This window comes from Tauraco erythrolophus, unplaced genomic scaffold, assembly GCF_009769465.1.
Source record: "Tauraco erythrolophus isolate bTauEry1 unplaced genomic scaffold, bTauEry1.pri scaffold_139_arrow_ctg1, whole genome shotgun sequence".
In the NCBI taxonomy this organism is placed as follows: Eukaryota; Metazoa; Chordata; class Aves; order Musophagiformes; family Musophagidae; genus Tauraco; species Tauraco erythrolophus.
The window spans coordinates 1-23,080 of NW_028238601.1; the positions used below are offsets into that span (position 1 = coordinate 1).

Sequence of the window (23,080 nt, forward strand, 5' to 3'; positions counted from 1 at the left end):
GGACGGGGAGCTGAGGGCACGAGGTGCCACCAGGGGAAGGTCCCCGCACCGCAACCATGGCGCTGGGCAACGCTTGGCACTCGGACAGCAGGGCCGGCCGTGCCGGAGCCCACCGGTGCCGGCGAGAGCCGCATCCTCATGCCACGGGGACGCCCACCTGCCCCAGGAGATGCCCTTCTCCTCCGGGCAGCCGCGTGGCAGCACCCGCCCGCCGTGGGAGCTGTGCTGGATGCGGTAGCTGCGCGGGTGGCCCCAGCGGTTGCGCCGGCGCGGGTTGTAGAAGAGCAGGTAGCGTGGCAGCGCCTTGCCGAAGGGGAAGGCGGCCTGGCGCTCGCTGCGGCGCGGCTGCCGGTGCAGCCAGGGCTGCACCACGCGGGCACCGGGGCTCCAGGGGTTGGAGATGTTCTCGAAGCGCACGTCCATCGTCTCGAAGCTGTTGCCGGTGCCTGCGGGCAGAGAGGCTGTGAGCAGCGGTGGCGGTGCCCGGGGTGTGCCCGGTGCCCAGAGATGCCACCCTGGGGTGCGGGGGGTCATCCTCAGAGGGTCCAGGCAGTGCCCAGGCAGCACCGCCACGCTGGGGCCAGGGGTCCGGAGCCCCCAGTGCCACACGTGGGGTCCGATGCCACCTCCCAGCACCCTCCCCGCGGCCGGGGGCCGCACCTGCCACGTCCAGGTCCACCTTGTAGTGGACCAGGTGGGTGTGGAGGTTGCCCAGGACGTGGCTGTGGACGCGGCTGCCATAGCGGCGGCCCTGCGGCGTGTAGAAGGTGGCATGGATGAAGCCGGTGGCATGGACCTTGGCCTCCATGACGCCGTTGGGGTAGAAGAGGAAGTCCCAGATGTAGTCGTAGTTGTAGACGGTGGAGGTGGTGCGCAGCACCAGCGCCCGCCCCTCCAGCCCGGCGTAGAAGTGGAACCCCCCCTGGAAGTCGCTGTCGAAGTGGCGGCGGAGCGGGACGCCGGTGGGCAGCTCGAAGACGCAGATGGCACCGGCGAAGCGTACCGGCCCGTCGGCGTCGTAGAGGTGGTGGGCGTCCAGGTAGGTGGCCGCCTCGGGGCAGTCGATGCCACGGGCCAGCTCGTAGGCGGTGGCACCCATGCCCCAGCCGGCATCCATGTACTTGGTCTGCATGGCCGCCGGCGTGTCGCCGCCGTAGAAGGCGACGGCCTCCTGCACGCTCACCTCGTATGCCAGGCGCTCGCCGGCGAAGCGCACGTCGAAGAGCTGGAGGCCAGCAGAGGAGCGCAGGCGGAATGCCAGGCTCCAGCCCTCGTACTCCAGCCGGTTGCCCCGCAGCCGGTAGCGCCGGCCCTGCGGCTCGCACACCTTGGCACCGTGCACCGCGGTGGGGGTGGTGGTGGCGAAGCGCCCACGGGGCTCGTAGCTGGAGTAGAGCGGCTGTGCCAAGGGCTCGGGCAGGCGTGCCAATGCCAGCGTGCCCCGCTCGTAGCTCTCCGCCAGCTCCCGCGGGCTGGAGAAGTAGCGCCCGTTGTACCAGAGCCGCTGCACTGCCCAGCGCCGCGGGTCGGGGTCCCGGTGGTCCACCAGCACCTCCAGCCCCACCGGGTGCAGGAAGAAGCCCTCCACGAAGCGCTGCAGCACCAGCCAGCTGCGGCGCTCGCCTGGTGCCAGCCCCCGCGGTGCCACGTCCGAGAAGGTCAGGCAGCGCTCGGAGCAGTTGTGGTACCAGAAGCCGGTGGCATCGCGCAGCAGCCGGTAGAGCGGCTCCATGGCCGCCGCCAGCGTGCGGTGCAGCAGCTCGTACTCCAGCTGGGTGATGGGGCGGGCAGCGAAGGGCACCCCGCGGCCCCCCTTCAGCCGCAGCGGCCGGTAGGAGCTGGGCCGGGGCAGGGGCCCCACGGCGAATTCGGTGACGTTGGGCTCCGCCTGGCCACCGAAGAAGACGACGGCGCGAGCCTGGCGCCGGGGCCGGGGGCCGCCCTGGTCCAGGTAGCGCAGTGCCAGGCGCTTCTTGGGGGGCAGCAGCTCCACCAGGAAGAGGGTGTTCTTGGCCAGGGGCCCCCCCCGGCTCGGCGACAGCCCCAGCTCCGGCCGGCTCATCAGGAAGGTCCGCACGGCCCGCAGCTCCGCCGGCGTCAGGTCGGCGAAGATGGAGGCCTCCTCATCTGGAGGCAAGGCGGTGGCATCGGGGCCTGGGACAGAGGTGGTGGCGGTGCCCAGCACAGCCAGTGCCCAGGCGAGCCGGAGCGGCCACATCCTGTGGGAACCTGGGGGCAGATGGAGCCATCGGCACGGGGCTGTGGCCGCAGCTGGCTGTGACCGATGCCGGCAACAACCAAACCCCCTCTTTGCCACGGCCTTCGGTGTGGACCTGGCATCCCCCCGCGCTGCCCAGGCAGCCCCGGCCCTTCCCCACCGGTAGCTGCCAACAGCACCAGTGCCCAGGCGAAATGTGGCACCGGCACCACGGGATGACCATGGCACGTGCCGTGCTGTCCCGTCCTGCCCTGTGATGCCGTGCCGGGGAGGCTGGCAGCGTGCCGTGCTGCGCCATGCCGTGCCATGCTGTGCCGTGCCAAGGGAGCAGGAACCCTGTTGGGCGCTGAGCACCATCCTGCTGGAGTACGCAACCCCCGGAGCCCGGACGGAGCCGTCGGAGTGCTGGGGGTCCACCATGGCCACAGCCCCCCCAGTTGAGGGGTCCCTGCTGCCAGCCCGAGCCCGGGGGGGCTCTGCTGGAGCCCTGCCTGGTGGGGGCCCACCGAAACTGGCAGCAACAGTTAATGCGACTCACCCCACCACCCGGGACCCCCACCCAGCACCCGCTGCTTCCGTGGGCCGCGGGTGCCGGAGGCGAGGGGCACACAGCAGCACCCCACGATGGCTGGCACCTGCCTCGAGGGCTGTGCGGGCCCCCCCAGACCCAGCCCAGCTGGGGGGCTCGTGCCGCAGGACGGTGCCCACCCGAATGGGGCAATTTGGGCCAGGGGGGGATGCCAGCTTGTGGGGCTGGGGGGCTTTGGGGGCAGGGAAGGGTCTGCGCCAGCACCGAGCTGCCCTGGCACCCCAACGCCCCCGCACCAGGGGGGCAGGGGGGCTCTGCGCCCACCCCGGGGCGGCTGCCGGACCCCACCGGTGCAGACCAAGTGACACCCCCGGTGTCCCGGCTCCCCAGGCAGCAGCTCCCCCCCCCCACTTTGCAGTCAGCTGCCGCCAGCCCCCAGCCCCCCAGCCCCCCCCTTCGCCCCCCACTCACCTGCCCACGCTCAGCGAACCCGCCTGCGCGGCGGCTGCCCGCTCTCTGCCCCGGCCCCGCCGCCCCGGGGGCGCTGACCCCCCCCCAGGCCCCCCCCCTGCCCGAGCCTGCCCGGGGTTCAAGGCCGCTGTGGGCACATCCCGCCCCCCCCCCCAAACCCGGGGTGTAGGGGGGGGGCTCCGGCCCCCCCGCCCCACTTTCCCACGCCCCACCCCCGGGGACGCGCCCCCCCGCCCCGCACCTGCGCGCTCCCGCCGCCGCGCTCCCCCCCCCCGCCGCCCCCCCCGGTTAATGAACACACGCGGGTTCCGCGCCCGCCCGGTCGTTGCCCACCGCGACCCCCCCGGCCCTGACCCTGCGCTCGCGGTGCCGCTTCCCCCGGGGAGGTGACGCCACTACCCCCCCCCACCCCCCCCCGCGAAACTCCCGGTCCCCGGTGCTGCCACTGCCGGGAATGGGGCTGGGCTTGGGGGGGGGAGGCGGGGGGGGCTGTGCCGGGGCAGCACTGGGGCTGCAGGAGCTTCGGGGGTCGCGGTTTCTGCCCAGGAGCTGGGAAAGGTGGGGGGGGGGGGGGGGGCGGATCACAGAGTTGGGGGGCCATGCTGGAAGCTGGGGGGGGCCCAGCCAGGCCGGGATGGGGGGAGCGATGGTGCTGGGGGCGGAGGCGCACGGGGCGGGGGTGGAGGGGGACGCTGTCCTGGGAGGGGGCTCGCCCCAGCACGGCCATGGCACTCAGCGGGACCCGCACCCCGCTCTGCCCCCAGGCCTCGCTCCCCCTCGCCCCCTCCCTGGGAGCTGCAGGTTCCCCCCCCCCCCCGGTGAGGGTCCCCGCGGGTGCTGGACGGGGAGGTCGCCCAGCGGGGTCACCCCGAGCGGGCGGGGGGCACGCATGGCGGGTCGCCATTGGTCCCTCCAGCGGGGCCAGCCCCGAACCCCCCGGGTGGGTGTCCCCAAGGCCGGGGGGGGACACATGACCCCATGGCAGCACATCAGCTTGACCCTCCTACACCCCGTCCCCATGGCAACGCATCCCTGACCCCCTGTCCCCATGGCAACGTGTCCCTGACCCCTCCAGTACCTACAGCCACAGCCCATCCCCATGGCAACATGTCCTTGACCCCCCATCCTCATGGCAACGCATCCCTGATCCCCCTCCCATCCTCATGGCAACACACCCCTGATCCCCCCCTGTCCCCATGGCAACGCGTCCCTTACCCCTGCAGTACCTACTGCCACCGTCCCCATGGCAACGCATTCCTGACCCCCCTTGTCCCCATGGCAACGCACCGCTTACCCCTCCAGTACCTACAGCCACAGCCCGTCCCCATGGCAACGCATCCCTGTCTCCCCCCTCCCATCCCCATGGCAACACCTCTCTGGACCACCGCACCTGCCCATCCCCACGCTGTTCCCATGGCAACGCCTTCCTCGGTCACACACCCCCCCCCCCCCCCCCCGAACACCCCCTCAAGCCTCCATCGCTGTGCCCGGTGCCCGGTGCCCGCGAGGCCGTGGCAGGAGCTCGAAGTGCGTCTCGGCCGCGGCAGCCGCTCTCCCTAAACCCGCGGGTTTGGAAAACTCTGGTTTTCGCAGGAAAATTCCCTTGTTTCTAGAAACGGGAACGGCACGAGGGCGGCTGGAACGGAAGGAGCATTCCAACCAAAACTGCCGAGCGGGTGTTCGTGTTCCACAGCAGCTTCGGTCACTGGCAGCGCGTGGCACGGGCCATGGATGGCCGTGGCAGAGCCGAGCCGGCGCTTCCTCTCGCCGCCAAGAGCAGAGTGGCAAAGCGGGGCAGAGCTCGCGGCGCTGCCAGATCCTCTCCTGCCACGGGCGCCGCGAGGGCAAGGCGAGCACGACGGAATGGCAGCAGCGCCCGGAGGAACCCGGCAGCTCGGCAGAGCCGCCAAGGTTGGGGCGGCCGCTGTGGCACGGGGTGTCCGGTGCTGCAGGTTTGGTGCCACTCTGGCCAGAAACGGGCCGGGGGGGGTCACAAAGAGCGGCGGGTTGTGCTTCACGGCGCGGCTGGGTGATGCCCGGAGCTGCCGCGCACGGTCCGAGCGGCCGTGTGACGGGGCAGCTGGGCTGTGCCCTCGGTGTCTGACGGATTGGCGCGCGGGGGTGGGAAGGATCCTGGGATCACCAGCACGTCCCGGCTGCCACGCGCCCATTCCGACGGGGCAGGAAGTGGTCGTACCTTTCCGAAGGGTTTTGCCAGCAGACGTGAGCACGGCGGCACACGGGGGCTCTGCCAACGGGATAAACAGGAGAAGAAACGGGATAAACGTGCCGTGGGGGTCTGAGTTCCGAAGGGGCTGGAAAAGCCCCTCAGGAAATGCCAACAGGCGGATGGGACCAGTCTGGAGAGCTTCAGGGGCATCGCCACAGCTCTGCCCAAGAGCTGTTCCTTGTTGATGGAAAAAAATCCTTTGGTGTCATCCCCCTCTGAAAGGAGAGCGGCCTCGTGGGCATCGCGTTGGCACCGAGCGGCAGAAACGGGATCCTTGATCTGGTGGCACCGAACGCTTCTCGTTCCTACGCCGCCCCTTGGAACCCATCCTCTTCGGACCTTCGGAGCGGTGGCACTCACTGCCGCCCGGCGTGAGCCGGCGCTGACGTGCCTTCGCCTCGACACCAACGCCGGGCACTGCCAAAGCGCGGAGGTGTGCGGCTGAGCCGGGCCGTCCCCTTCGTCGCCACCACCGGAGCCGTCCCTCCGCTTCCCCGTGGCGTCTTCACCTCGGTGCCATGCGCCGGCTTCGCGCCGCGACTGCTCCGCACCGACGGATCGTCCTGCGGGTGAAACCATCCCGGTTCCTCCGGACTTGGCAGCCGGCCCGGTGAGCCCGTCTGCCCTGGTCTGACCATTGGCCAAGGCTGGTCCTCTGCCCGCCCCGCCGAGGCTCCCGGCGCTGCGGCGTGGCACAGCCCTGCGCCGAGCGGGCACCGCGGTGAGCCCTGCCGCGGCTCCAGCGCGCTCCGGAGCGGGTGACACGTCGGTGTGAGCGCCTGGGCACAGTGCTCCGGGGCACCCTCCAGGATGTGCCCGTCATCCCCTCATGGAGTCTCATCTTCTGGGCAGAGCTAATTCCGCGACGGTTCACCGGGATCTCGCCGGCGTGGCAGGCGGGGAAGTGCCATCCTTGGCCAAAAACACTGACAGAGTTTTGCGGCAACTGAGCGATTTTTCATTCAATTGATCCATTTTTGTCGCTGATTGTGACGCCGTCCCCCTCGTTTTCTCTGGTGCCCCGTGTGCCGCGGGCACGGGGCTCCTATCCCTGGGCGAGATGGGATTCCCTCTATCCCGGGCAGAGGTGCCGGGCACCGCGGGTTTTGCCGTCCTGCCAGAGCCCATCCCGCCGCGTGTTGTCCCTGGTCACGGCGACGGAGGGGTTACACGGGAACAGCGTTGGTGCCTCCAGCGTCCCCGGGCACCGGCTGCTTTGGCACCGGGGGTTTTCCCCGGAATCTTGCTGCAGGACGGCCCTGGGGCAGCTCCCCCCGCCCCGGCGGGTAACAGAGGGCACCCGGGAAGCGGGGTATGCTGTGGGGAAAGCTCACGAGGGAACACGGGCACCATTTGCCAATGGCACCGTTGCCCGGTGTGCGATTCCCGTCGGGATTATTTGACCGGTCTCGGTGGGTTTTGTGTGACGGTGGCAGCTTCGTGCCGCAGCTGCGGTGGGGCCGGATGTGCCCATCTCGACCAAACGTCCTCTGCAGAGCTCAGCCCTGGCACCAGCAAGCGCCGGCGGGTCCACCCGGGTGGCGGACGCGCCGCGGAATGGCCGTGCAGAGACCTCGCTCCACGTGTGCCAGCTGATGCCATCGGCCGAGCCGCATCCGGCCTCTCCTTGGTTCGCGGTGGCGGCAGCGCCGTCGTTTTTAGTGCCAGGGAAGCACGGACCCAGCACTGTGTGCCCTTGGGGTGCTGAGAGGAGGAGGATGGTGGGTTCATCCCAGCCCTCCCAGCTCCCCCCATCCCTCCTGGCATGCAGCCGGCGCCTGGCCCGGTTACCGCCGGCCGCACCACGTGTGTGCCCGGCACGTTGCGGGGCGGCAGCACAACTGGGGCATCCCAAAAAAGCCACCGTGTCGCGCTCGGAGGCGGCGCGGAACCCGGCGCGAGGGGACGTGTCTGTGTAGCCACCGGCGTAAGTCGCCCGCCGCCCCCCCCCCGTGCCCGCGCGCTGCCCTGGAATCCTGCCGTGCCGCCGTGGCACTCGGCACCGGCTCCGGCTCAGCCGGCTGCCCCCGCTCCTCCCGGAGCGTTCTCGCCTTCCTGACAGCTCCGGCGTGGGGGGGGGCACGAGCAGATGGGGAGACATGAGGCTGCCCCCCCCGGGGGGGGGTCGCTCCTTCTCGATGACGTCATCGTGTGCAATATGTCTCGTGGTGCCCCGCGCCGGGTCTGGCATTCCCGGTGCCCCGTGTGTGCCAGGACAGCCTGGCCTGGGCTGGAAATGGGGGGGGGGAATAAAAATCCTCATTTCATGCTGGAGCAGCGTGGAGCCCCCGCGGGTGGCACAGGGCCACGGCCGCAGGAACGGGGGGTTCAGCCGCCGGGAAGCTCCTGTTCTCCCGGCGCGGGCACGGGGGGGCTGCGGTGAAGTAGGGCAGCGTATGGACCGCGGTCCGTGGGGAGGTGCCGCCGTGGGGGCGGCGTGGCACGCTGTGGCTCTCACAACCGGTGCCCACCATTCCATCGTTGAGGGGGCTCCGGACCCCGCCGGGGCCACGTGCTGCGCGTGGCTGCAGGATGACGGGGTGGGTACCTCTGGTTGTGGCGCTCCGGAAGGGGGTGCCCACCTCCCCAGGCAGCCGTCTGTGGGTGAGAGGCTTTCAGGGGACCCCCGGTGGGTGCAGCCGGTTCCCGCTCCACCTGGCACTGCCCACCCAGTGCCTTCCTCCGGCTGCCCGTGTCAGGTGGGACGGGTGCGCTCCGCAGGGCCGTGTCCCAGGGGGTCCCTTCATCCGGCGCTGGCTCGTGTTTGCCGTGGGCAAGCGGCTCTGGCAGCGCAGGCGGGGGCTTGTCCGTGGGACCCTGTCTGTCCATCCGTGCCCGGCTCAGTGTGTCCAGCCCCGCCATGCCGCTCTGCCAGTCCGGGAGGCCGGGGGGTCTCGGGCACCGTGGGGTGGGGGCCGTGCCCAGGAGCTCCATGGCAGAGGCAGCTGGTGCCGAGTGTGGGCAGCGCCTGGCACTGGACACGGCAGCACATGGCTCTCTGGGTGACGCTGCTGGACGCCGTCTTGCTCCTGCACAGGGCCTGGAGGTTGGCACAGCCAGCCACGGCGCAGAGCTGCTTCCGGAAAGCCACCTGCCACCTGGTGCGGTGGACCGATGGGAGGCCGATGTGCCGCCGCTGGCACATCAGTGAGCCGAGGCACTGGCACATCAGCTGGCCATGGCCATGGTGCGGTGCCAGCTCCGTGGGCTGGCGAACTGCTCCAAGCGGCTGCTGGAGACGGAGAGCACCCTGCGATGGCCGCGACTGCCCAGGCACGCTCCTGGCATGCACCGGCTACACGCCTGGCACGGTGTGTGTCCACACCAGAGCAGGGCCCCAACCTCGCTCTGCCCGGAGAAGTTCCCACCTTTTCCCCGGGATTCGGGGTGTGCCCCCTCGGAGCCCGTGCACCTACGTCACCCCCCGGCTCAGCTCCCCGGCAGACCCCCGGGCCGGGGCTGGCGGAGAAGACCCCGTGGGGCCGGAGTCCGGTGTGACACCAGCGGCCGGAGACCCCGCCGGAGCCGGAGTGGTTCGGTGCGCGGGACTCGTGTGGTTGGTGCAGGGTCCCCATGGTTTGGTGCGTGGTCCCCGTGGTTTGGTGTGGGGTCTCACATGGTTTGGTGCAGGACCCCCATATTTCGGTGCGGGGTCCCCACGTTTCAGTGTGGGACCCCTCTATTTCGGTGCGGGACCCCCATATTTCGGCGTGGGACGCCACGTTTCGGTGCAGGACCCTCTATTTCGGTGCGGGACTCCACGTTTTGGTGCGGGACCCCCATATTTCGGTGCGGGACCCCACGTTTCGGTGCGGGACCCCCATGTTTCGGTGCGGGACCCCCATGTTTCAGTGCGGGACCACCATATTTCGGTACGGAGCCCCATGTTTTGTTGCGGGACCCCCATGTTTCGGTGTGGGACCACACATTTCGGTGCGGGACCCACATATTTTGGTGCGGGACCCCCATATTTCGCCGTGGGAGCCCCTGTTTCGGTGCGGGGTCTCCCCGTGGTTCGGTGCGGGGCTGCGGCACTGGGCGGGGGGGGGGGGGGGTGTCCGGCTGCGGAGCCCCCGCTCGGTCCCCTCCGCCCCTCCTGGGCCCGGGGAGCTGCGGGGCAGCCCGGGGCACCCCTGGCCCGACGCCCCCCGCCATCCCGGGGGTTCCCGGTGCCGCCCGGCCGCCCCGCCCCCGCCGGCCCCTTCCGGGCCCGCCCCGGCCGCGGCTCCGCCGGCGCCATCGCGGCGCTCCGTAGCGGGGCGTCCCGGGGACCGGGACCCCCCCCCCGCCGCCGCCCCCGGCAGAGATGCAGCGGGTAAGGCCGGGCGGGGACCCCCGGGAGCCGCCGGCATCGCCCCGCGCCCCCCCCATCCCCATCCCCCCGGTGCCCGGGGCGGGAAGCGGGACCGTGCCGGTGCCCGGTGGGTGCTGAGCCGGGCTGGATGCGGCCCCCGCCCCTCCGGTCGTGCTCGGGGGGGGTCCCTCGGGTCGCGCTGGGATGGCGGGGCCGGGCTGCCCCGCACCCCCCGGGAGGGACCGGGGGGTCCCCGCCACCCCGCACCGGTTGCGGGGTTCACGGTGCCACGCTGTGCCAGGGCCAGTTTGGGAACCGCGGCGCGTGCCAGCTCACCCGTCCCCGGGAGGAGGGGCTGAGCGCGGTTGCGGACCCCCCAGCGGTGCCCGGCGAGGGGCCGGTGCCCCCCCGGCCACCCTCAGCCCCTGCTCCCCGGGCAGGGCACCGTGACCTTCGAGGACGTGGCCGTCTACTTCTCGGCCGAGGAGTGGGCACGGTTGGCCGCCTGGCAGCGGGAGCTCTACCAGGAGGTGATGATGGACAACTACCACCTGGTCGCCAGCGTGGGTAAGGCCGCGTGCCCAGGGAGCCCGGCACCGCGCCGGCACTGCCACCGGCCCGGGAGCGCATCCGGAGGCTCGGCCCGGGGTGGGGGTCCGTGGCACGGTGCGGCGTGGCACAGCCCGACCTGCCGTCTCTCCACGCAGAGCAGGGCCGCGGCGTGCCCGCCGCCCTCCCCGCCTCGCCGACTCCGGCCCCGGTGCGTGAGAAATGACGGCTCCAGGTACCCCGACCCCGCTGTGCCCCGCTGCGCCACTGCCGCCGCTCTCGGTGCCGGCTGCTCCCGAGGGCCCTGGACGCGGCAGCCCTGCGGCTGGCATCCCCCTGGCACAACCCCGCGGCCCCCGGTGATGCTCCGCGGGCGGCTGGGGGACACAGCCTTCTCTCTCTGGCACAGGTGCCCAGGCTGAGCTCGTCTGCAAAATGGAGCCCAAGGAGGAGCCGTGGGGCGAGGGGGTGCCCTGCGGCGGTGACGGCGGCGAGGGAACTCCTAACGCCTCTGGCACCTGTGAGTGACCGCGGAGCCGCCGCGCGGCCGGGGCACCGGGCTGGGGGATCGATGCCGGGTTAGCGAGTCAAGAGCCGGAAGGGCCGAGTGTGGCACGAGGTGCCAGCCGCGGATGTGCCCGCACCGGGACGAGATCCTATCCAACACCCTCCTGGCATGGGCATCTGGGGATCCCCCCCAGGCGCGGTTGTCCTGTGGGCATTGCGGGGGTGAGGGGAGGCGGCGGCGGGCGAGGGGCCGGTGCCGCGGCCACGGGGAGCGTGGCGGGTTGGTGCCAGCGGTGCCCCTGCCCTGGACCACCCCCGCCATGACTGTGCCCTGTTCCGGCAGCTGCCTGCGGCGGGACGGCCGGCGAGGACCTGTCTGAGGACGACGACCGGGGACGCTGGGGGTGGTGCCCGTCGCCGGCCGGGGCGGCGGAGCAGCCGGGGTGCCCCACGCTCTGCGGCGGCTGGTGCGACGCCGAGCCGGCGGCCTGGCTGAGGGGTGCCCACCGCGAGGCGCCGGGACGGGAGCCGCGGCCGGAGGTGGCCGGAGCCGGGGACGAGGGGCCGCTCATCTGCAGCACCTGCGGGCAGAGCTTCGAGGACGAAGCCCGGCTGAGCGCCCACCAGGGCGAGCACCGGTGCCCGGCGCCCTCCCACCAGTGCGGCGCCTGCGGCAAAGTGTTCCGCCACCACCGCAACCTCCTGACGCACAAGAAGCACCGGGGCCGGCGCCGGCACAGCTGCGCCGAGTGCGGCGGGACCTTCTGCCTGAAAGGCGACCTGCTGCGGCACCGGGCGAGCCACGGCGGCGAGGCCGGCTACGCCTGCCCGCTCTGCGGCGACGGCTTCCGCCACAAGCGCGAGCTGCAGGCGCATCGCAAGGAGCACGCCGGCGCCGCCGCCGGGCGCCGCGAGTGCCCCGCGTGCCAGGAGCGCTTCGAGGACGATGCCAGCCTGCGCCGGCACCGCGCCGCGCACTGCGAGGAGCGTCCCTTCCTCTGCCGGCGCTGCGGCCGCAGCTTCAGCTGGAAGGAGAGCCTGGTGATCCACCAGCGCAGCCACGCGCACGAGCGCGCCCACACCTGCCCCGACTGCGGCCGCGGCTTCAGCCGCAGCGGCAACCTGCGGCTGCACCGGCGCGTGCACACGGGCGAGCGGCCCTTCGCCTGCCCGCTCTGCGACAAAGCCTTCTGCAACCAGGCCAACCTCAGCAGCCACCAGAAGCTGCACCGGCGCTGCCGCGCCTTCGCCTGCGCCCGCTGCCGCCGCGGCTTCGGCACCAAGGGCGAGCTGCTGCGGCACCAGCGGGCGCACGGCGAGGGGGACGCGGGGGGCGCGCCGGCGGGGTGCCCGCCGTAGGCGCGGAGCGCGGCGGGGGGTTAGCGCCGTGCGGAGGGGCCGCGGGTGGGGTTGGGGTTGGGGGGGGGGGGTCTCATCCTGCTTCCCCCGCCGGGGCACAGCTCCGCTGGCCGGGGCTCGGCGCGGTGCGCGCCCGCGAGCCGTGAGCCTGCGCCCCGCACCGCGGCAGAGCGTGCAAAATGCGTCCGAAGCACTTCTCCCTTTTCCCTTCCGAGCCCGGAATAGCCCCCCCCCGGGTGCTTCCCAGTCCCACCAGTGCTCTGCCTGGTGTATGGGGGGTCTGCACGTCACCTCTCCGGATTTAGAGCCGGAAGAGACGCGAGCCGGGGGTCCTGGCAGCAGCAGGGAAAGGCCTCACCCTGCGCGGGGGGTGGCAGCCTGGGGGCTGGAGACCCCCCCCAGCCCTGGCCCGTGTCCCCCTGGGGTGCTGGGGTGGGTGGGCAGCTCCGGGGGATGAACAGCACCCGGGACCCCCAACCCGCTGCCGTGGGTGAAGCTGGGGCAGGGGGGGCGGCCGCCCCATCCCCATCGCCTGCCCCCCACCCCACAGCCCCTTGCTGGGTGCCGGTGGAGCCGTTCCCGGTGCTGCCGGAGCCGTGGGGCGTCCGGGGTGCAGGGCTGGGGAGGGGGGACCATGGGGTGCCGTGTGCCACACCGGTGGGACCCCCGGTGTGCTGGAGCACATCCCCCACCCACACGGCACCCAGGGCCGGTGGCGGCCATGGCTCTGCCAGGGGCTCGGAGGGACGGGGCAGCTCTGGGGGTCCTGGTGGGGTCCCCGTATGGGTGACCCCGACCGCAGCCGCGCGTGGGGCTGGTTCTGCCCCATGGCGGGGGCTGAATAGGGGTGGAACACCCGGCGCAGGGTGTCGTGAGTGTCCCCCATCCCTGGTGGGACCAGGGCACCGCGCCGTGGGCCGGGGCGCCACTGGAGCCGGTGTCCGCCAGCATGGGGGGGGTCGTGCCGCAGCCGGAGCCGGAGCGCCGGTGCTCGGTGAGCGTTGCCAACGGCAGATGTTGGAAATGTGGGAATTCGGGGGGGTGGTGGAGCTGAAGGTGGCCGGAGCCGCACCGGTGCTGCCTGTGCAACCGGCTGGACGCCGTGGCCAGCGCCGGCAGCGTGACGGTGGCCCCGTGCACCATCTGCGCGGAGTGACTGCGGCACCTGGCACCCAACCCATCCCCGTGCCACGTCACCGGGACCCTCTGCATCGCTTTGCGATGAGGGGGACACCTCACTCCTCCCAGTTTTGGGGAGCGTGGCCACCCAGTTGGGCTCGTGGCCGGTGGCTTTTCCCTCAAGCGCCACCCAGCACCGGTGCCACCGTCGCCGGGTGGGCACGAGGGTCCATCGGCGCGTTTGGAGCCGCGCCACGCCGCGCCGCCGCGGGTTCCCTCGCGGTTCAATAAAGCCCCTTTGCAGGAACGTGGCTGTCGGTTTGGCCGCGTGGGCACCCCCCCACGCCGGAGGGGGGTCGGGGATCCGGGGGAGCCGCGGCGCCGCGCTCGGCAGGACGCGAGGAGCCCCGAGAGGCGGGAAACGCGGCGAAGGTGCCGATCCAGGAGCAGGCGCCGGATCCCGGGGAATTCCCAGTGCACGGGTGGGCAGAGCCGTGGGGCTGGAGCTGGCACGATGGGGAGGGGGCAAGACCTGACGGATGTATCGCGGGCGTCACCGGCGGCGGGAGCCGGCGTGGGTCAGGGCTGGCACAGGCAGCAGCTGAATCCCGGCAGCCTGCGGGCAGCGGAGGCAGCCAAACCGTGGATGAGCTTGGCATCGGCGGGCACACCGGCGGTGGTGAGGACTGGGGGGAGCCTCGAGGCGGCCATGGCACCGCAGGAGGGGTGTTCGTTGCTGTACGGGGAACTGGACGCTGCTCCCGCTCATCGTGTGCCCGTCCACCCTCTGTGCCCTGTGCCACCACGCTTCCACCACCCCGGGACACATGGGCAAGCGGCGCTGCCGGTGAGGCCAAGGGCGGGCGCGGAGCTGCGGAGCGTGTGCCGCGTGTCCGGGGAGAAGGCGGGAGGGACATCGCTGCTTGGCCCCAACGTGGGACGCGGCAAACGCTGCGGGGGACGCAGACGGCGCGTGCCAGGGGGTTCGTGCCACCGGCCGGGGGTGTCGTTTCGACGTGGAGTCCCCAGACCGGTGATGCTCTCGCCCGGCACCGGTGCGGCGCTCAGCACCCTTCCCCATGGTGCTGCCGCGAGAGGAGCGCCGGCCTCTGGCGCCACCGCGGCCGAAGCCCCCCTGCCCTGCAGCCCCCGCCGCTGGCGCGGCTGACCCCAGCCCCGCTGTCGGGTGGGTGACAAGCAGGTGACGCGTCCCCCCCCGTCCCGTGGTACGACGGATCTCTGCCCGCGCCGGTGCCCGGACCTGGCACCCCGCACCCCTGCCTGGCAGCGTGGCTTCCCCGCCAGCCTCCCCTGGCCGCCCCATCACACCCACTCACCCGTGTCCCCTCGTCCCCACGTCCCCCGGTCCCCTTATCCCCGCGTCCCCAAATCCCCACATCCCCCTGTTCCCACGTCCCCATGTCCCCTCGTTCCTGTGTCCCTGTGTCCCGATGTCCCCAGCTCCCCCTGTCCCCGTGTCCCCTCTTCCCTGTGTCCCCCCATGTCCCCCCATCCCTGTGTCCCCCCATCCATCTGTCCTCTCATCCCCATGTCCCCATGTCCCTGTGTCCCCCCCGTCCCCCTGTCCCCCCATCCCCATGTCCCCTCATCCATGTCCCCACGTCCCCCTGTCCCCTCATCCCTGTGTCCCCAAATCCCCACATCCCCGTGTTCCCTTGTTCCCACGTCCCCATGTCCCCTTGTTCCTGTGTCCTCCCATGTCCCCCTGTCCCCATCTCCCCCCATCCCCGTGTCCCCTCATCCTTGTGTCCCCCCATCCATCTGTCCTCTCATCCCCATGTCCCCATATCCCTGTGTCCCCCCATGTCCCCATCTCCCCCCATCCCCGTGTCCCCTGTCCCCGTGTCCCCTCATCCCTGTGTCCCCAAATCCCCACATCTCCATGTTCCCTTGTTCCCACGTCCCCATGTCCCCCTGGTCCTGTGGCCCCCCCATCCCCGTGTCCCCCCATCCATGTCCCCACGTCCTCCCTGTCCCCATATCCCTGCCCCCCCCCATCCCCGTGTCCCCATATCCCCGTGTCCCCCCACATCCCATCTCCCCACATCCCGGGGGGAGCCCGGAGCGCCCGGGGGGCGGGGCGAGGGGCGGGGCCGGGGCGGGGGGCGGGGCTCCCGGTACCGGACTACAGCTCCCGGGGCGCACCGGGGCGCGAGCCCTTTGTCTGCCGCGCGCCGCCCGGGGCGCTCCGGCCATCGGCGGGGAGCGCGCGCCCCTCGGAGCGCCGCCGGTGAGGGGGGCACCGGGGGGGGGGGGGCACCGGGAGGGGATACCGGGACAGGCGGGGGGGGGCACCGGGAGGGGGATACCGGGACAGGCGGAGGGACACCGGGAGGGGGAACACAGCGGAGCCGCCCCCGGGGGGCACCGGGAGCGGTGGAGGGAGAAGCGGGGGGGGCGCGGCGGGGGGAGAACCTGGGGGGGGGGGACGACACGCGGTGCCGGGGCTGCCCCCCGCCCCCCCCGCGCCGATCTGGCCGCTCCCCCAGTGGGGGCGGGACCGGGGCGCGGCTCCCCCCCCCCCCGCACCCCTCCGCCCCCAAAAACCGAGCCCCAGCGGCGGGGCTGGGGCGGGGGGGCCGTGGCCGGCCGGTCCGGGGAGGGGGATGCTCAGAGGAGGGGGGGGCGGGGGCCGGGCACTGCCGTTCCCGGCCCGTGTCCCGCGGAAGGGGGGGGGGTGGCACCCGGAGCACCCCGGCGGGCCCCGGCGCTGCCGCGGGGCGTGTGGAGTCCCCCGAGCTGCGGCACCCGCTAACCCCCCCTCAGCTCCTCCCGCCCGGGGTGCCAGTGGGCACCAGAGCACGGCCACGGAGCCGGGGGGTCACCACGTTCCCGAAGCTCCCACCGTGAGCCCTCGGAGGGTTTTCCCAGTAAACCTGGAAAGAAACGGCCGGTGCCAGCGGTGCCACCATCCCTCCCGGCAGCGACACTGGGTCCAGCACTTGTGCCGGGAGCGGTGCCCGCGGTGCCCGCGGTTGGAGATTTGGCCGCTGGCGTTGTGCGTGGCAGCATCTGCCCCACAGTGTGGTGAGGGTCCTGGTGCGGCGACCGGCTGGCAGGAGCGGCTGGGGGTGGCGGTTTGGGTGCCCTGGCACCCGTCCCTGTGCCGTGTGGCCCCCGCGATGTCCTCAGCCCCCGCCGCTGGCAGCAGCTTCCTGGGGTGGTGTGGGGTGATGGGACGGGGCGGGGGGGAGTTGGCACAGCCGCGGTGTGCCGGAGCGGAGAGCCCGGAGGTCGATGTCCTCTGGAGTGCCCGTGTGCCCGCGGGCACCAGAGGAGTCTTTCCCATCCCTGGGGCAGGTTCCCGCGGAGGGACCCCGAGACGCGGCGATGGAGCAAGAGGAGCAGCTGTGGGGATGGGACCCACAAGACGCGGGGCGCCGGGTGACGCCTGGCACCCGCGGCACAGGTGAGGTGCCAAAAGCTCCTGTGGGTGCCGCAGGGACCTGGCTGCCCTGGCATCGCAGGGACTTCGCAGCCCCCCCGACCCTGGCACCCCCGGGACTGAGCTGCCGCATCTGGCGGAGCCAAGCGGGGCATTGGCGTGGGGTGTGCCGGGCCCGGTGCCAGTCACCAGGATGGTTTCGGTTGGGTGAGGGTCCCCGTGGGGCAGCAGGGAGGGACGGGGGGTCCGTGGCTCCATCCCCTGGTTTCCCCCCGTAGTACCGGTGGGGGACGGTTCGTGCCCCCGTGCCGGCGCAGGGAGTGCGGAGCCCACGGTGGCACCGCTCGCAGCCACCGGCGCGTGCCAGGCTGCCTGCACTGCCCACGCACCCCAGAGCAGCTTTTGTCCCCCCCAGGGACGGGACGGGATGGCGTCAAGCGCGAGATCGTGGTGAAAACGGAGCCGGAGGACGAGTCCTACATCGGGTGCCCCCGGGGCCCGGCGGCCACCGGCACTGGTGAGCGACGGCAGAGCGGGCGGCTGGGGGGGGCTGGGAGCCCGGCGAGACCCACAGCCCCCCGGCACCGGGTGCCCTGTGCCGTATGGATGGCTCCGGGTGATGCCGACGCGGGGACACGGGAAGGGCCATTGTGCCGGGGCGCTTTGCCGGGGCGGTGGGCGCCCAGTGCCGATCGGTAACTGGGAATTCCCGTCTGGAGCGGCTCCTCCTGGGTGTTGGGGGGTCCCGGGGCTCTGTGTGGGGTCCCCCCGCGCTTCCCAGCGCCGGGAGCCGCCCGGTGCCTGCGGGAGCTCCCAGGATTAGCGAGCTGGAGCCGGTGCCGGTGCCGGTGCCGGCACGGGCAGAGCACGGGGACATCCCCGAGCCGGACGCACGTGCCACGGTGCCTTCCCTCCCGCAGGCGTCGGAGCGGGGACCCGCGTCAAGAGCGAACCCGAGGACGGGGAACGCGGTGGTACCGGCACCGGCTGCCCGTGGGGGGACGTGCCCCCCCACCCCCCCACTGCCTGTGAGTGGGGCCGGGGGCTCCGGGGCACGGCGGGATGTGGCTGGGGGGTGCGGATGCCACGTGGGGCCCATGTGGGAAGGATGGGTGCTGGGTGCTGGGGCGGGAGACGAGCTTGGTTGCCTGGCAGGGGTGGCTGTCGTGTGCCACCCTGGTGATGGTGACGCCGTCCTGTGCCGCCCTGGTGATGGTGATGCCATCCCATGCCACCCCACGATGGTGACGCCGTCCTGCGCCACCCTGGCGATGGTGACGCCGTCCCGTGCCACCCCACGATGGTGACGCCATCCCGTGCCACCCCGGCGATGGCGAGACTCCGTGGGAGTCCTGTGAGATCCCAGCCCTGCCGGGGCAGAAAGCCCATCGTCCACGGCACTGCCAGCCCTGGGCACCGCGCTCTCTGCCCGCAGGCGATGCCAAGCCCGAGGTCATCGTCAAGGTGGAGCCGGAGGAGGTGGCGTTCATCTGGGTGCCCCCGCAGCCAGGATGACCCAGGAGCTCCCGACCACCGCGGCGGCGCAGGTGAGCACCGGGGCGGCTGTGGGCGAGGGAGCGCGGGCACGGCGGTGGCTGCCAGGGGCTCGGGGCAGGTTTGTGGGAGCTGAAAGCTTCACTTGGAGCCGGTGCATGGGGTGGGCAGTGCCAGGCCTGGCTGGAAATGGCTCCTGAGTGGGAGAGGCGGCCTCCGGAGCCGCGCCGGTAACGGCTGGGCTCCCTTCCCTTGGCAGATGGCGACGGCGAGCGGTGTGCCAAGGAGGAGCCGGAGGAGGTGAAGCCGGAGGCGGTGGAGCTGGCGAAGAGCCGGGGGGCTGCTCCTGGGGGGCTCCCCCGGGCCCCAGCCCCGCGTCAGCCAGTGGACGGTGCGGCAGGCGCCGGGCGCCGCGGCCGAGCTCTGGCGCGGTCCGGCGATGCCCCGCGGGCTCTGCCTGGAGAAGGCGACGGCTCCGGCAGGTGCCGGCGAGCGGCGCCGCGCAGAACCCCCCCTCCGCCTGCGGGGCGGGCGGCGCCGCGGCCCCCGGTGCCGAGCCGGCGCGGCGGCTGTGCCGCGGCCCCGCGGCCGAGCGTCCCTTCGGCTGCAGCGAGTGCGGGAAGAGCTTCCAGCACCGGGGCAATTTGGTGACCCACCTGCGGGTGCACACCGGCGAGCGCCCCTTCGCCTGCGCCGCCTGCGGCAAGAGCTTCAGCCAGAAGGGCGACCTGATGCGGCACCAGCGCGTCCACACCGGCGAGAAGCCGTTCCAGTGCGGCGTCTGCGGCAAGAGCTTCTGCTCCAAGCAGACCTTCGTCCTGCACCAGCGCATCCACACCGGCGAGAAGCCCTTCTGCTGCGGCGAGTGCGGCAAGAGCTTCAACCGCAAGGCCAACTTCGTCACCCACCAGAAGATCCACCGCGGCGAGCGGCCCTTCGTCTGCGCCGAGTGCGGCAAGGGCTTCTGCGCCAAGAAGACCTTCATCCTCCACCAGAAGATCCACGGCGGCGAGCGGCCCTTCGGCTGCTCCGAGTGCGGCAAGAGCTTCAGCCGCAACGGCGACCTGACGCGGCACCAGCGCATCCACACCGGCGAGCGGCCCTTCGCCTGCGCCGACTGCGGCAAGTGCTTCAGCCACAACGGCGAGCTCGTCAAGCACCGGCGCATCCACACCGGCGAGAAGCCCTTCGGCTGCGCCGAGTGCGGCAAGAGCTTCAACCGCAAAGGCACCCTCATCACCCACCAGCGCATCCACACCGGCGAGCGCCCCTTCGCCTGCGCCGACTGCGGCAAAACCTTCAACCTGAAGACCACCCTGATGAAGCACCGGCGCATCCACACCGGCGAGCGCCCCTTCGCCTGCGCCGACTGCGGCAAGAGCTTCAAGTACAAGGGCAACCTGCGGACCCACCGCCTCACCCACACCGTGGAGCGGGTCTACCCCTGCACCGAGTGCGGCCGCGTCTTCGGGCACCGCCGGGAGCTGACGGCGCACCAGGGCGCGCACGCCGGCGACAGGATCCTCTCCCGCTACGGCGCCGGGGAGCCCTGCGCCCCCTTCCTCCCGGCGCACCCGCTCCTCGTCTCCTGTGCCCAGCTCCCGCTGGAAGCCAAGTACAAGTAGGGCGGCTGGCAGCGGCGGCGGCAGAGCCCGTGGCACGGCCCCGGAGTGGGAACGGTGCCGCCGGTCGAGACTTGGACCTGCGGCGGGGCCGGTGGTTTGCCAGCAGTGCCCGTGGCAGGAGCGGGGATGCTGCCAGCTCTCGGCAGCACCGGAGGAGCCGCCACGCTCCGGTGGGGCCAACGGTCGCTCACCGGGACACACGGTGGGGCTGGGACGCGGCACGAGCGGGGCCGCTGCTCCGGCCTCGCGCCGGCACCGTTCACGTCCCCGGGTCAGGGGGGGGTTTGTGCCATGGCAGGAGGTGTTGGCACCCGCACCCACCGCCCCACATGGTGCTCCGAGACCTCATGAAACCGAATCGCGCGGCTCCGGGCACCCTGTCCCGCCTCCTGGCACCGGCTGTCCCCGCACCGCCTCGTCGGACCCCCCTGCACCCGGTTGGCTCGTTTGGTTCCCCGGGAATGGCTGTGCCCGTCAGTTCCTCCGTTGGCATCTCCGGCAGAGGCCCCTGGGAGAGGGGCTTCCGCAGCTCCATCTGTGCGGTGATCCCGGCGCGGGGCGGCAAACCGCGCGCCTCGGGAGGGGGTTTTGGTGTGAAATGGGTCTTGCGGAGCGAAGCGGGCAAAGGGGCGGGCACAGGGCGGGGGGCAGGTGGCACAGGGGGGGTTGGGAGGTTGGTGGCTTCTCTGCCTCAGATTTCCCATCGTTTTAGCCCCTTCCTGGCCACACCGAGCCCGGGGGGCGCTGCTCGTGGCTCGGGCGACACGTGAGAATTTGCCCCGCGGTGCTGCGGGCGACAGCGGCGGGTGATGGTGGCACTGCTCGTGCCACCTCTCACCTGGAAACCAATAAAAAGGGACAACGGAGGGACGGAACCGCTGCGCCTGCCCCAGTTTGCTGCTGTCCCCCGGTGCCCCCACGGCCCGTTCCGGTGCTGGCCGGAGCTTCCAGAAATCCCGGTTCTGTTGGCATTCCATGCCAAGGCGATCGCTATGCCTTTGGGGCTGCCCATTTCCCAGAGGGTGCTACGGGCAGGGGGCTGCCCAGGGCTGGCACAGGAGGGTGAGCGACCCCCGGCCTGTTAACCGAAACACGGCGCTGGGCAGGGAGCGGTGCCAGCAGCTGCCGCGGGCACCGGACAGGCGGCCGGGGTGGAGGAGATGGGTAAATGTCTCCCTGGCAGCCGGAGCGGTTGGCTGGCAGCGGAAGATCCTGATTTATTTTGCCACCCGGGCAGCTTCTCGATGCCAACGATGTGTAGCGGGCTCCGCGGCAGCATGGCGTGTGCCGGCGCTCACCGGTGCCAGGGTCAGGATCAGCCCCGCTGCGCCCAGCGGCTTTTTTGAAATGTTTTATTTCCACCTGGCGTGGGGGCACAAGGGCACCGGTGCCCGGAGATTTCCCCCATCTCCCCAAAAAGCCAGAGTCGACGTTGGTGCCACGTCAGCCAAATCCCGTCTGGATTCCAGGTGGGGAAAGGTGCCCGGGGGGGCCTGTGGGGCTGAGGGCCCCCCTGCACCCTGTTCCTGCACGTGGGCCGCTGGGCCCTCCGTGGTGGGCACGTGGGGTCCCTGTGGGTCTGTGGGAGGCTGTGGGTACCCCGGGCGGGGGGCTGCTGCCTTCTGGCTGCTGCCGGCACCGCAATGCCCGCTGCCAGTGCCCCGTGGACACGGCCCCTCCAGGACCGCATCTCTGTGCCCCAGTGCCACCTCCCGCCCCCAGGCCCCCCGATACCCCCCCAAGCCCTTCCTCCCCCCTCCCTGCCCCCTCCCCATCCCCCCCCCCGGTCCCTCCCGGTGCCCCCCCACCCAGTGCCAGACACCAGTGCCATTCCCACCCGTTTATTGCAGCCCCGGGACGGGGCCCGGAGCGCGCGGGGGGGGCACCGCGGGGGCGGGGGGGGGGGGGTGGCACACACGATGCTCCAGCGCTGGGGGGGGTGGGGGTGTCCTCATCGCCGGGAGAAATCCAAATCCCCGCCTGCGGGGGGGCGGCCGGGGGGTGAAGGGGGGAAGTCGGGGGGGGGGGGGGGCCGACCCCCCCCTCCCCCCGGTGTACCCCCCCCCCCGGCTCACCCTGGCAGGCGGCGCACTGGCAGCTGCGGATGACGGGCAGCAGGGCGAGCGCTGCCCCCCCCCCGGGGCACGGCAGGCGCAGCAGCCGCACGGGGCGGGCGGCGTCCAGGCGGTACCCGCAGCACTCGCACAGGGTCCGCAGGAACGGCTCCTGGGCACCGCGGGGGGGGGGTGAGCGGCCGGGACCCCCCCCCTTCCCCCGACCCGACCCCCGACCCCCCCCCCCGCACCCCCGTGCCCACCTCGGCGCTGACGGCGGTGCGGGAGCGGCAGCGCCCGGCGCAGAATGGCACCTCGACGGCGGGGGCGGCGCACGGGCCCTTGGCGATGGTGCGGAGCTCGGTGCGGCGGCGGCACGTCGGGGGGGGGTCGTCTGGGGGGGGGTCCTCTGAGGGGGGGGAGGTGGTGACACCCCCGCCCGGCAGCGTGGGGGGGGTCCCGGGGGGCGCTGGGGGGTCCTTACCCGGCCACTCCTCGCGGCACACGGGGCAGCAGCCGCCCGGGTCCCGCACCTTCACCGTGCCCTGTGGCACCGGGCACTCAGCGCCCACGGGCCCCTCCCCGCGTGTGCCCCCCCCTCTCCCGCCAACCACCCCCTGCCCACGTGTGCCCCCTCCCCACACATGCTCGCACCCACCCCATAACTACCCCCTGCCCATATATGTGCCCCCTCCTCACGACCACCTCTTGCCCACACATGCCCCCTCCCCACACGTGCCCCCTCCCCAAATGTGCCCCTGTCCGTGCATGCCCCCACCCTGCGACCACTCCCTGCCCACATGTGCCCCCTCCCCATACACCCCGTCCTTACATGTGTCCCCTCCCCACACATAACCCTGCCCATGTGTGCCCCCTCCCTGTGACCACCTCTGGCCCATGTGTGCCCCCTCCCCACATGTGCCCCCTCCCCACACATGCTCGCACCCACCTGTGCCCCCTCCCCACCACTATCTCTTGCCCACACGTACCCCCTTCCCACACGTGCCTCCTCCCAACACATGCCCCCTCCCCACACGTGCCCTCTGGCCCCCCAACCACCCCCTCCCCACGTGTGCCCCCTCCCCACACATGCTTCCACCCATGCGTGCCCCCTCCCCACAACCACCCCCTGCCCATGCGTGCCCCCTCCTCACGACCACCTCTTGCCCACACGTGCCCCCTCCCCATGTGTGTTCTCTCCCCACGTGCCCCCTCCCCACGGTCT

General features: G+C 72.4%; 2 protein-coding genes across 2 annotated transcripts; one reads left to right on the plus strand and one right to left on the minus strand.

The window, feature by feature from the left end:
- Window positions 1-157: 157 nt before the first annotated feature.
- On the minus strand, window positions 158-2,218 carry AOC1 (amine oxidase copper containing 1; the record flags this gene model as incomplete). Its single annotated transcript, XM_086630560.1, has 2 exons — window positions 661-2,218; window positions 158-446 (listed from the first exon to the last, which is right to left on the minus strand). Coding segments are annotated over exons 1-2 (1,847 nt in total), but the record flags the coding sequence as incomplete, so codon positions are not given.
- Window positions 2,219-8,438: 6,220 nt separating this feature from the next.
- Window positions 8,439-19,801, plus strand: LOC147526062 (uncharacterized). The gene is made up of 5 exons (XM_086630562.1): window positions 8,439-8,549; window positions 10,165-10,309; window positions 10,701-10,811; window positions 11,142-12,124; window positions 18,770-19,801. Exons 1-5 carry the CDS (start codon window positions 8,439-8,441, stop codon window positions 19,799-19,801), a joined length of 2,382 nt encoding a protein of 793 aa, XP_086486688.1.
- Window positions 19,802-23,080: the final 3,279 nt, after the last annotated feature.

Excerpts from the sequence above, each read along its gene's own strand:
- LOC147526062 (XM_086630562.1), top strand. The coding sequence starts at position 8,439 with ATGGCTCTCTGGGTGACGCTGCTGGACGCCGTCTTGCTCCTGCACAGG. Across the intron at positions 8,550-10,164 it reads GGAAAGCCACCTGCCACCTG|CCCCTGCTCCCCGGGCAGGG; the intron begins GTGCGGTGGACC and ends GGCCACCCTCAG. Across the intron at positions 10,310-10,700 it reads CCACCTGGTCGCCAGCGTGG|GTGCCCAGGCTGAGCTCGTC; the intron begins GTAAGGCCGCGT and ends TCTCTGGCACAG.